The sequence below is a fragment of the Lissotriton vulgaris genome, chromosome 9 (assembly GCF_964263255.1).
Source record: "Lissotriton vulgaris chromosome 9, aLisVul1.2, whole genome shotgun sequence".
Lineage (NCBI taxonomy): Eukaryota > Metazoa > Chordata > Amphibia > Caudata > Salamandridae > Lissotriton > Lissotriton vulgaris.
In genome coordinates this window covers 813,614,587-813,628,454 of record NC_141697.1, presented here as the reverse complement: position 1 = coordinate 813,628,454, position 13,868 = coordinate 813,614,587, and the positions used below count along the sequence as shown (strand labels likewise).

Genomic DNA, 13,868 nt, shown 5'->3' with positions numbered 1-13,868 from the left:
TGTTTTTGATATAAGCCATATTGCACAATATTCACAAAGCCAATAGCTCTCGCATATGTGAAACCTATTGGTTTTGCCAGTGTTTGTTTTATTTGCTCACTAGAACTGTCCCTATGCCAGATGCCTAGGCTCTTCAGTCCTGTATCCGAGCATTAGTCCCTCCCTAGATGTGCACGTTACTATTTAGCTGCACAGGTAAAAATTGCTAGTTTCCCTGGTTCAGCATTCAAGCCCATCCGATTGTGAAAGTGCCGTGCTGCTCTGTAGGCCTGTGCCAGTCCACAAACACTTTAGGTCATAGACTCTGCTTTTAGTATGTATTATGTAAATGTATACGTTTTAGGTTATTTATAAGGAGCTAATCGAGCTGGAAAACAAAGCGACCGCCAGGGGCTATGATTGAAGATAGTCTACAGTAGGTTGATTGCCCATTCATTTATGTTAACAATTCTGTATTTTGTCAGTCCCCTGAGGCCATCAGTTCTAGAGGTGCAAGGCCATGCAGCAGTGTACAACTTTGTGGGGGGGGTATTACAGTCTGTGGGTAAACTGATGTGCAGTCCATGTACTCGTTCTTCCGAGGCTTCCAATGACACGGATGAAAGGCTTTGCATTTCCCATCAATCTCCTGAGTCCACCAGTCCTGTTTCTCATTGGTATTGTTGTGAAGGCCTGCTCAGCCCTACTGTACTGTGCGCATGCCATGTAGAAATTCTGAGCCCACCAACCCTACAGGCGACCAGCTCTGCCTCTCTGCCAAAAGCCTTTGACCCTCTATTCTATGTACTCTTGAGCCGTCCGTATAGCCATTTGGATTCCAGAGGTGATGGAAGCATCCCTGTGCCAGTGGCTGGTGCACACCTGATCCTAAGACAAATGCTCTATATCCTTAAGCCTGCTGGTTCTGCAGGTCATAGGGATCTCTGCCTGGGGCAGCTCCTCCGTAATGGCGGAGGAGCTTTACCCCACTGGCCAGAGCCAGCCATAGAAAAATACAATGATAATAAAACAATATCATTTTATGTTTCTGTCACTGGCTCTGGCTGATTTGTGTGTGCAGGGCCAGGCCATGGCAAGCAGGAGTGGTGGGCACTTAGAAGCTCACATAGAAGTGTGGCTCAATGATTAGAGTGACAGACCCTGATGCAGAGGTCTAACCCAGGACCAGGGTTCAATTCCCCGCCTCAGCGGGTCTTGGGCTCAAAATTCCACGGACCTGATCATTCTCGCCTCGGTGCCTATTCCAATCATGGAGTCCCACTCTGCAACTCTGGGCAATAGCTTGCTTATAATCTCCACAACGGCCCCCACAATGCTAAGGATGCCTGGCCTCCACTTTGGGGGTGCCCAGGAGTGGACGCCTCACAGGGAAAGCCAGGATGGGTTCCAACACGGTATTCGTACAAGCGCCTTGAGACCCTTGCGGGTGAGTAGTGCGCTATACAAGTATCAATTTACATTTACACATATAAGTTTTGCCAGCTGTGTTAGGCTGGCCAAACAGACATGCGCACTTCTGTTTCTCCAGTCCAGCTGTGTTGCACAGCTAGGTTTGAGAAAAGCCGCAGGCTCCCAGGCACTGTCTCAGTGGCAGACAGGTTGCTCAGACAACTCCTGGCGCTTTTCGCATAGCATGAGAGCTGCTTTTGGTTTGGGTGGGAAGCCTGTGCTTTACATGTGACTGCCGGGAATGAAGTACTGAGGCAAGCATTGGCGCAGCAACACGTTTTTAAAATTTTATTTTTACCCTAAATTCCCCACCCTCTACCTTCTCCCCGCCCCACCCCCACTTTCATTTTGCGACGGCCACCACTGATCTCTTTGCCAGACAACCTTACAAAATCAAATGCTTTGCAGTGCCTTCAGTCCGAGTCATCAAGTTTTACAAGATGAAAGGTTTTTGGAAATCAGTCATCCCTCTCTCACCCAGACCTAAAGAAATCTCTTCCATTAGAACAGTCTTCTCTTGTAAAGAAGGCACAAAGAAATCAGAATCTTTATTTACCCGTCTCTGCATTCCCGTGAGACCTGCCATTTAAACACTAGCAGGAAGGGGATGCCCCTGCCCTCTGCTACGTGCCAGTGCCTTGCAGAGCCCAGGCTTTTGTTTTGCTTGTGTGTTTAGCTTGTAAAGGGCTGTTTGAAATTCATCTCGTCGCTGCCCGTGAATCCATCTGTTTCTCTTCTTCCCACTTGACCACAGATGACCCAATTCACAGTGACATCCTCTGCGCCTGTCCAGGTCGCTGCCCTCCTCTGCCTTCTGTTTGAAGATGCAGAGGCAGAGTTCAGTTGTCCTCAGCTTGTGCTTAGCAGGCTCAGTTTTGCGTCCACAGATTCACGGGGAGGATCCTGCCTCATGACTTGTGCACGATCTCCATTGTCAATGCCTGTACTTTTTGTGTTATCTGATTGATGTCTGCATTGAGTCCCTGATAAACTTGTCTTTAACGAGGTCTACATTGATAAATGTGGCTTTAATGGTAAAAGGTAAAAACATGTCAAGTATTTTTGAGATGCCTTTTGAGAAATTGACTGCATAATAAACCAGTTTGAGGTGAAATTGAGTAAATATTCGCTATTGTATAGAGTGGTTTGCACCCTGAACACTAGCTAAACGCCAACTTCAACAGATGTCAGAAAGTTGTGAGTTGACTATGATGGGCCCTCACCCCTCTCGAATAGACTTGTTGAAGTCCTTGTGATCCCGCAGAGAAGACTCTTTTGGAACCAGTATGACTGCGGGGTACAGCTACACTGGAGAAATGCTAGTAATGTGTTTAGCCACTGCGGCTCATTGGCGGGTGAAGGATCAAATTGATTCGAGCCCCCGGACAGGATTTGTAGACTAATGGATCGTGAGTGTCATAATATACAAAAATTGGATTATCACAGTACTTGACTTCCAGGAGTGTAACTCTATAAGTTGACTTGCCCTATTATGTGTGTTTCCAGAACAACTCCAGTAAGAGGCTTCAATTACAGTCCTACTGCCCTCACTGCGGCTTGGCAGGGGCAGCTTTTTATAGGAAATATAGAAGACCACTATATTAGTTGTTCCACTTCAAGATCATCAGTTTCTACATGAGACTTCAATAATCAATGCTTTTATTTTTGCACTCTGTCCAGAGTTACTGCCTGAGTACCAAACTTATCATAAGCGCCTTTCATACCACGCACTGTAAATGGAAACAGTTTATACATTTCATGACCGTAAGCTGTAGCCATGAGCATAGGTAGCGCTTTAGAGGTACCTATGGGAAAACAAAATATTCTTCTGTACGGGTGGTTTATTGGAAACTCACATTCCTAGGCTGGAGGCACTCCTTCACCTTCCTACATTCCTCCTGAGCACCACCCTATAAGCGTGCACTGCTTACCAGTGGCATTTTGCCCTTTTACTGAGCCTTTTCTCCAAGTAAGGATTGTGCTGGTTACTGATGCAAGCGCTGTATGTTATTAGGCAACGTTATCGACATCTCCAAGGCATTTTGGGCTCATAAATGTGTAGACTTCTTAAATGCTATAGGGCCAGATTGCCATACAGGGCACCACTCCACAGTTCCCTAGCACTTTCTAGTGCTCAATTATAGATTTATTAGAAGTTAGTGTGAAGCCAGGGGTCAAAATGCAATGCTGTGCCCTCTGGATGCTGCTTCTTTTTGTCCAGGTGCAATAAGCATCTCTTTTGTTAAAGTGTAAAAAAAAAATAATAGTAATAAATTGCTTCATGGAAAGAGAATAAATGGCGCCTTCCACCATCTAGTGACCTGCCCACGCAAACCGCTACATTATTAATCAAAAGCAGTCCTGCTTGCATTAAAAAAGATATAAATACATGTTGCTTCAGGAGAGCGGGTCCTGGAACGCGCAGAACCACGAGCATAATGCCCCCTTGAATCCTCCCACCCCCTATGTGTGACACCCCTACTGAATTATGAAAACTTAATTTAAGGGCACTGCACACATCACATCCTCTTTACTGCAGGTTTCACAGAACCGTTCAGCCAAGGTGATGAATCCAGAATCCCACCCCACTTTCATCCCATTCAAGTAGGTATATTTAGTGGCCAAAGGCCAAATTACAGAAATCCCCAGGCCTTCCACATCCCAGCAGCACTTCTACAAGAGCTGCACTATATGGAGAAGACCACAAACCTCACTCCCCAACTCTCTATAGAAAGCTGCATCAAGGAAGGCAGACTGCATTAAATTGTAATGAAGTATTTCTTTCTGTAATGCACACTTTGCCGCATCTTCGAGAGCAATAGGTTATTCTGCGATTAGGTGGTTTCCAGGCAGTCATTTATGGGAAACCCTGTTTAATTTTTTCAGGAAAGTCAGTAGTTCAGTTGAGGAAAAAACATGGAAGAGGTGTGTGTGCAACTGCTGATGGGGCAAAACAATCGTTCAGGCGTAGGAGGAGATGTGATGACTGACTGGTGACTATTCGTGGTGCAGTTAATGGGAGCTCTTTTGGGCTTGGACGAGAGGGTTGGCTTGATTTGAATCATTGGAAGCCAGCAAAGGCTTTCGCTAATTGGTGGTTTTGTGCGACTATACTGGATATGACAACAGGTTTGTCTCAGAACCCTGGGTATGGTTTACGCATTTAGATCTTTGTGGAAGCTGAAGGAATTCAGTTAGCAGGAGATTGCGGGGGAGGGTGAGAAGGGATATAGTTAAGGGCCTCTTCTTATGAGGATGCAGTTAGGGGGTTTACGTATGTTTGAAAAATATGTGCTTCTGCTTTGGGGAGGCTAGGCCAGAGCTGCTGGACGCGGATTTAAGTTTATGGAGCTGGTTCCCAAAAATTAGACATAAGTAGGGACACTGGAAGGAATATTTTATGTTGTATGATTTGTGTATTATTTGTGGCCTTAGTTGTTGCTGCATTGAGGCTGTGCAGTTTTGCCTCCATCAGTGATCTCATCAAATCAAAACTCATAGCTGCAAAATAGGAGTTCTTGTCAATGCTGAATTTAAAATCTTTCTGGATGCCGTCTATGTGAATGGTGAGTGAGGCATTGAGGACACCGAAGACAGCGGGTTGGTGTGCTTAGGGGTATATTGAAGACAGTGGCGTAACAAAATGGTAGGGCGCCTCCTGCAAGGTGCATGGAGGTACCCCTCCGGATTTTATCAGGAGCTCTCGGACCAGAGTACTGTACTGAGGGGGCCCCCTACAACTTGCCCCCCCTTGCACTGCGGGGGGCTAAGTTACGCCACTAGTTGAAAAGTGTAATACAGAGGAGCCTTCCAGGATGCAATTGTGGTATGAGAGAGACAATTGGATGCTAAGCGAATTCTGTGGTGTTGCAGCAGTCAGGGAAATGAGTATGTTTGGAGGGGCTTTGCAGCCCTACCCTACCCTGTCATCAGTATTCGACATGTCCATTCAGTCTTGCGATCTGCTTTTTTTCCGGAGACACAGTAATTGCAGCCCCTCGATGCAGCAGACAGTCCTGCAACACTGGTAACTCTAGAAGGACTGACTTATTCAGGGTGAGACCATCTTGTAGGTTTAGGTGACCAAGGCTTGCGAAAGGGCAGGTATCGCAGATGAGGTTGTCATCACGCTTTGATAGCTGCACAGGCTGCATGCCATAGCCTGGTCATGCTGCTGATCGAAATTGATGGAAGAGCTGGGGCTATGAGTTTTAAGTTGACTTTGGGTAGCATCTGCCTGTGCTCTACGAATTGTCGGTTTCCTGGAATATTTCGAACCAATGGTCACGCCACCCTCCATTGGTTAAATATTTGACGCTGAGCGAGCTTCTCTAGTGTGGGTAGTATATGAGCAATCACTGTGTCTTTCTTATAACATTCAGAAAACAGAGTAATGTCGGACACACAAGTCCCTGCTGTTCCATTCCTTCAAAATCGTGATCTGCAAGCCAAATCCAGTATACAGCCGAAGCAGTATTGCACTGTAGCTTCGCAGGACAATCCAGCCTCAATCTGACTGCCCTCACAGCAGCTTTCCAGCAACAGCTCCATCCAGTTGGCAAAGCAAACTGCCTTTCCGGAGAGAATGTGGACCCCTTCCAAGGAATTTCAGACAACTCTTTTGTATGCTTATAAGTTGGATTTTATTTAGCACAGGAAAAGCTGTAAACTGGCTACAAAAATGTAACACATTTTTTTAGATTCGCATTGACATTTCTCTACATATTGGTAATTAACCGTTGGCATATCATCCTGGCTAATATATTGGAGCCCAGTAACTGCAGCAGCCATTTATGCTTAAGTGTCCTAAACGCCCTCTCGCACCAGTTTAGCGGCCGGCCCTGGGGCTCTTTCAGGCGGAGAAGAGCCCCGCTTGCAATCCCTGTACTTCTGTGACTGAAAACGAGGAAAAGCAAAGAGGGAAATTACCCCTAGTGCGAAGTCTTGCACCCTGTACCACTCTCCACCCTCACAAATGTGTGGCATTGTAAGCGTCACTTTCAGCCTGCCAGATCATGATCCAGCATTAGTTTTCCTGGTCAGCTGCTGTTGGAATTGAGCAATAACCTTATTAGTGGACGGCAATGTGCAGTGCCCTTAGGCCAGCATGATTCTGGCACCAGATCCTTGGGTAGGGAGTTGGTTTCCAGATCTCACATCACTATCTGCAGTCTTCCTTACGGGTTCAGTAATTAGATTATTCGTATTGCAACACTACAGTCCTATAACACTTGCTTCAGCTTTTATGTAACATTTAGTGATTACTGCATCGTGAGTGCTAATCAGTGGTTGTGTCCGAAACAGCGCTGCAGCTGCCATTTACTTACATCGAACCATCATTTTGCTATAGCGTTTCAAAGAGATGTGTATAATCCAACAATGACTGGCCTGTGGGCCTTATTTCCACCTCCACTTTCCAATGTGTAGACTTTGAACTTTAAGTGCTTTCGAACTGTGGCCTCCCCACCTCTTGGCTGGGACACATCCTGCTGTACCCTCCCTCCATTTTGTACCTGCTGCAATACCCAGCTGTGCCTGGCAAGGCATTGTGTTCTGCTTGTAATAGGCCCTCCGCTTCTGTGCAGTTCCTTTCATTTTCTCGAGATAATTTCTCTCAATCCATTGTGCGATTGCGCGGTTATTGATCACAGGAGGGCATTGAAAAAGATGGAAGATGTGATGTTCCTTGGTGCAGTATTGAATAGAGTGGATTGTGAGACATTAATCCGTCTCCCATTTAATCCAGTGTGCTGTGGGGATTTGGGGGCGGTCATTCGTGTATGTTGCTACAGTGAGCTTTTTAAAGTTTGCAATAGTGATGTTTGTCTTCCTCTCGTATAAAATGCGTATAGTTGGATTTCCAACACTTTATCTAAAGGAAAAACAAGTGTGTTAAAGTTATGAATTAAAAGACATGCAAAACAAATCTACTGCTCACCGACAACTCATCAGTAAATCGAATCTAATGACTCTTAGCTCTTGTGCATCTCTAAATGTTAATTGGATCTCTCTGGTTTTCCTCCCTAGGTGTTTCGAAGTGGAGAGGGCATGGGCATCCGCCTGGATAGTGCCTCTGCATTTCAGGGAGCTGTCATCTCCCCTCACTACGACTCGTTGCTTGTCAAGGTCATCGCCCATGGCAAGGACCACCAGGTGGCGGCCACCAAGATGAGCAGAGCACTGGCCGAGTTCCGGATCCGTGGCGTGAAGGTAAGCCCAGAAGTGTATTGCTCTGACCTAGCTAGGTCATTTTCATCTAGTGGAGCCTTTGGACTGGCTCCCATGCGCTAGATCATTTCAGGTCATGTTTAAATGATTTCAGCGATTGCCTTGCCATCGTTCTTTTTTACTAGATTGTGTTGTTTTTAACTAGATTTTGATTCAGACCTGTCTGAGGGCTGTTGGCACCCTTGGTAGGTTCTGCTGAGTGGCACAGAGACTCTCACTACCACCTTTGAGGCCCTGGCACCTGTGTGCAAGTGCTGAGAACTTACTTTTGCTTATGATTTGGCCAGGCTAACTGGGCTGCAGTGGTGAGATGCTCTCTGGGAGAGCTACCTCTAGCTAGAAGAAATGTTGCAGGGTTTCCTCTGAACCATGGCAAGTATCTTTCCTTCAACTACACACAGAACAGAAAACAGTTTCCATGTGGTGTCCTGATCATTTTGAATAACTGTATTTTAACCTATTTTAGAGTGGCTAGATTGATACAAATTACATTCAAATAATGGAATTTAAAACAAGTGCTCTGCAGAGGTTTTCATATTAACAAGACCGAGCCATGTGCAGTCCGGGTCTGACTGAGGACCAGTGGTTGAATCGGGTGTTGAGGGTACACACCTCCCTCCCCCACTGGGAGTACATAACTGTACTCTACCCAGCATTCCTCCTGTTCTTTTTTTTTTTTTTTTTTTTTTTTTTTCTGTCTTCCGCGACAGTATTAAGTGGACCAGGAGCCGAGAGGTTCCTGGGACTTACCTGTTGCCGGGCTTCGGGTTGCTGCTGGATTCTTGTTCTCCTCCTCTGCTGGGCTTGGGGGAACTCCTGCTGATGCCTCCGGGGTTTCCTGTGGATGTCGAACGATCTTCCCGCTGTTTTGCTTCGGTTTGGCTGTCTCCTGCTTTGACGGGCACGTCTGGGACGCAGTGGTTTCTGAGTTGGTCTCCACGGAGTGCGGTGGCCCCCGTGTGGCTGGGGCGCTTCCTTCCGGGACTTGCCCGATTTCCTTGGTTTGGGGCAGGAAGTCTGGCGTTTTTAGGACTCGCGACCTATCAATGCGCATTGCCATTGAGCGGAGCGAGAATTCAAGTGCTCAAAATACTCTTGAAACCACGAGTTTTTTGGTGCGGTTTTCTTCGAGTTCACGTGACCAAACAAGCACGCGCATCAGCCTCCCTCCCTACGGCCGCCACCACATCAAAGGGCTTCTCCCAGCGTGTGCTCTGCGGCTTCTCCTCCCCTAATTATTCATGGCTGGACGGTGGCCGGCCGTACTTTCAGTTTCCCGGCCGCTCTTGTTTGTTTAAAGCTTCAGCGCGAGGCGCACGCATTTGTTCACATTTGCTTCAAAGTAAAAACAAACACACATTATGACGTTGTAGGCAGTTCTTGTTTAAAATGATATAAACGAAATGTAATCTTGATACTGTTATGTGTGCTCCTAAAAATACCACACATTTACAAATAATTGTCATTCATTGAATGTACTGTCCTTGAAAAACTGACCGAGCAGTGCCATCCTAAGGAGAATATATCTCTGCCCAAAAATAGTATTTTCAGTTTCCCGGCCGCTCATTTTTGTGTTTGTTTTCGTGCTCTTTCCGACATGCCGAAGAGCGAAGCTTCTTTAAAACATCACATGTAGTTCATTGAAAGTGTTTCATTACTTCTGGAATCAGTGCACGCATGTGCATGCCCCACAACCACGCACGTCTGTACATTTACATCAGGGTGATAGGAAGAGGATAGCGAAATGGAGACAAATGCTGTTCACCTTTCAAAACGAAAACAACGCGATAATAAAATACTGACCACGCACGCAGGAGACCCAGCATGTGTGCCACTATATTAACTAACGCTGCATGTTTTTCTGACAGCATCTGTTAGCTACAGCTGGTGTTAAGGGGTCCGTCCGCTTGCAGCTGTGTGCATAGCTGCGCTGCCCAGCCAATCTTCAGCAAGCTGCCGGCATTCTGAGTCCAGGTCCTAAACCCATTGTATGGACGGACTCAGATACTCCTGCACCCCCCTATTCCCAGCCGATAGCCTTATCCTGGCCTCTGCAGAGGTGCCAGACACGGGTGAGTGGCTTCCTTTGTGTAGGATGGAGATTTCAATCTCGTAATAAATAATACGCACCCCTGCCAGAGCGGTTCCTGTATCAGTTGTTTCCTGTAACATCCCAGTTGTCACGTTGGTGAGAAATTGCACGAATAATAGGGTTACCTACAAGTGGTAAATTAATTAAAGGGATGCATACCGCGCCATAAAAACAACTGAAAACACTTAATGAGAAGAGAAGTCCTGCTTTTTAATTGTAATAGCGCTGTATGTTGTTAGACGGAGAGAGGCTCATGGTTACTTTTTCCATAGTTCTTTTATTTTTAAAATTGTTACAAATCACATCCAAAACTCACCTTCCTTCAGGATAGTACTAGTTTTATGGGGTGGACACACACGGGTGCAGGGAGTTACCAAACCTCTTTAGTAACCACAGCGTAATTCACAATAAGTGGTTATTGTAAAGCCATTGCGGCCTTTGAATGTCATGTTGGATTCACAGAGTTCCCTTCCAGCACACCCCAAGACGTTGTGGAAGAGACACAGGAGATCGCACTCAGTGATGCATGAAATAGTTTACGCTTCTCTTACATTATAGTACAGTTCCCCAAAGGGGTGTCTGCAAGGCTTTTGGTGCCAAAGAGACTGCTCTATTCTAAAAGAAGAGTAATTTACAAGATGAAGTTTGGCCACCTAAAACCACATTAATCATATGGTTTTTGAAGGGGTACCACATGCTTTGCAATTAGTATTTGCCACGCTGAAGGCCTCTTCAATGTTATTACATGCTTACATTATATTTGGAACCCAGTAAAACGCCACAGCAGGGCACTCACCTTCTAGTAATGGGTAATCTTAGTTAAATGAACTGCATTTTAATGTGAGTGCTACAGCCAAATATATAACATTCAAGCTCCTGTTTGGTCACTAGGAGTCTTGCTTTTTTAGTATATGATCTCTCCTCACTTTATCTATCTATCTATCTATCTATCTATCTATCTTATCTTATCCATCTATCGCCCTCACTCTATCTATCGCCCTCACTCTATCTATCGCCCTCACACTATCTGTCTATCTATAACCCTCACTCTATCTGTCTATCTATCGCCCTCACTCTATCTATCGGTCTACCTATCGCCCTCACTCTACCTATCGCCCTCCCTCTATCTATCTATCTATCGCCCTCCCTCTATCGCCCTCACTCTATCTATCTATCTATCTATCACCCTCACTCTATCTATCTCTATCTATCGCCCTCACACTATCTATCAATCACCCTCACTCTATCTATCTATCATCCTCACTCTATCTATCTATCTATCTATCGCCATCCCTCTATCTATCGCTCTCCCTCTATCTATCGCCCTCCCTCTATCTATCTATCGCCCTCTATCTATCTATCTATCTATCTATCTATCTATCTATCTATCTATCTATCGCCCTCACTCTATCTATCGCCCTCACTCTATCTATCGCCCTCACTCTATCTATCACTCTCACTCTATCTATTGCATCACCACAGCATCACTCAGGGGCACCACAACATCACTATGCACTACCACAGCATCACTGAACGCCACAGCATCACTCGTCGCCACCACAGCATCAATCTGTGCAACCATTCAACAACTAGTTCAAATATGTTCTCTCAATATTTCAAGCTTTATTACAAATGTCACAAAAAGATGTTAATATGTCACTTCTGTTCTTGAATTTTCGTCACAATAAAATACACTGAACATAGTCTTCACAAAAGTTATTTATAAAAGTTTAAGCTATTGCCATTATAAATTACAATAACTTTTATTTAAGTATTAAGCATTAAAAAAAATAAAAGCCATTGATATTTGTAATATCAATACATCTAAGTCGCATAAATACAACACATATTGCATTACAAATGCTTTAGGTGTCACATTTGTGAAAGTTAAAACTATTAGCATTGTAAATGACAAAGCTATTAATTTTGCTATTTTCAAAACCAACACATAAATAAATATTTGTCATTTACAATACCAATAACTCAAACTTTCCTAATGCGAGACCTATTGGCAACGCCAGTGCTTGTTACTCTGGCGGAAGTGCTCTGATGTGTTTGACGGCCCTCGTGTAAGTACTGCACAGCGTTTTTTTTTGTCTATTTAATTCAGCACATTTCTTCCTGTGGGGGGTGTGCTGTTGTCTGCGGCTGAGTCCGCTGTTGAGTCATTTTGGCGATGTGGCGGGCTGTTTAGTGGTGCCTGCTTTGGGTCGGTTCACTTCTGTCCGATCTCCTATTGCTGTTGGGTCACCTGCTGATGTTTCCTCCTCCTCCTCGACTTTTTCTTCATGTTCTCCTCTTCGTGACAGGTGGCGTAAGTGGGGTGGCGATGCCCAGATTAAGCGCCTCATTAAGGAGACCTTGTTGGAGATGGGTGGTACTCATCGGTCCAAATCCTCTGGACAGGCCCCTCCGTCGTAGTCTTCTTCTGCTTCTGAGGATGCGTGGTATGGGGGTGATGTGCTAAAAGGCAAATATGTTGACAAGGACATATTGCCGGACTTGTTGAAGCATGTGAAGGCGAATATAGGGTTTCCTGACGATGATGCCCCGAACAATTCTGGGAGTACCTTGCATCGCCAGTTCCAGTGCGCTGCTGCTGTGGATATGCCGGTTCATCTGTGTATCAGGGAGGTGCTTGACCGGGAATGGAAGGATTCGGATCGCATTATGCTTCCTCATTTCATGGCGAAACTCTATCCTCTTCAGGGTATGGCCACGGGCTTACCGGACTCAGTTCCTATTGATTCTTTTGTGGCCAGTCTCGTGGGGCGCACTTCTTTGGCTGAGGATGCGGTGGTGCGGGATCCAGTGGTCAAAAGGTGGACGCTTCTCTGCGGAAGGTTTATTCTGGTTCCCATCTAGCGCTAAGAGCTGGCATTTATGGGACTTATGTGGCTCAGTCTCTGCTTTCGGATTTGAAGTCACTGTATGGGTCAATGGATGATGCCACTGACTGTTCGGGGCTTCTGGCTCATATTGAGAGACAGGTGGAATTCCTTTCTGATGTTTCCTTCGATGTGGTGCGTGCCTCGGCCCTCTCTAGGAGTGCATGTGTGGCTGCTTGTCGTAACTTGGTCCTGAAGGACTGGAAAACTGATTCGGCCCAGAAGTCTTCTGCGCTGCGGTTTCCCTTTCAGGGTTCCATGTTTGGTGAGGAATTGAAGGGCAAATTGCATCGCCTGTTTAAGGAGAAGAAGCATTCTTCTTCTTTCAAGCAGCCTTCCTTGGTGCCGGCTTCTTTAAAGCCCAAAGCCTTCTTCCATCTGCTTTTTCGCAGGCAGTTTACCTGTGGAAGGGGCCGTTTTCAGTATTCCTGAAGCAAGTCATCATTTTGGCCTATTCCCTTTCGGGCACCCCTCCTCCGGCTGGGGTTCAGGGGCGCGATCTACGCTGGGGATGGTGGCTTCTTAGGCGGAGGTTCGTGGTGTGTCCCTTCCTGAGATTTGTTGGGCCGCTACTTGGGCTTCTGCTAATATATTTGTTAGGCATTACCGGATTCAGAATGTTTTGGGGGATGACGCTAACTTTGGTCTGGAGGTGCTTCGGCCTATGTGCTCCTAATTCCCCTTTTTCTTTTCTTCTGTACTGTTTTCAATAAATTGCTGGGTTTGTAATGGCTGTGTCTCCTGGTGGTTTGTTGTGTGAGGATGGGCGGTTGCTGCTTGAGTACTCTCACTTGTTCAGTATGAAGGGGACTAGGACAGGAGGGACCTGGGGGTAATGTTCTATTACTTACCAGTAATCTTCATTGCTACGGGTAGCGTTGGCCTCGTCCCCTTCAAAGCATCCCTCCCGGGCTTTCCGGCCCTCATCTGGGGCTTGGTTGTTCAGGATGAATGCTGGGTAGAGTACAGTTATGACTCCCAGTAGGGGGGGCAGAGGTGTACCAGCATTCCTTCTTTTCTTTTTTTTGTTGTGAGATAGATTCTCACTTGTTCAGTATGAAGGGGACGAGGACAACGGGACCCGGAGTAATGAAGATTACCGGTAAGTAATCTGGGGCTTTCTTTTTGGGGCTTTCTTTCTCTCTCATGGCAGCAGCCCTTTTCCATCTTGCTTCAGATGCCTCATGCTCATCTTCAGCTACTCCTAGCTC

At 45.9% G+C, this 13,868-nt stretch overlaps 1 protein-coding gene across 2 annotated transcripts in view; it reads left to right on the top strand.

Moving 5' to 3' along the window:
* The window catches only part of PC (pyruvate carboxylase), a 2,223,386-nt gene that overhangs the window by 1,520,901 nt on the left and 688,617 nt on the right, over positions 1 to 13,868 (top strand). For both annotated transcript variants that reach the window (XM_086938550.1, XM_086938549.1), the window contains one exon: positions 7,477 to 7,659. In XM_086938550.1, the coding sequence (XP_086794676.1) occupies positions 7,477 to 7,659 (183 nt within the window). The remainder of the gene's footprint in view (positions 1 to 7,476; positions 7,660 to 13,868) is intronic.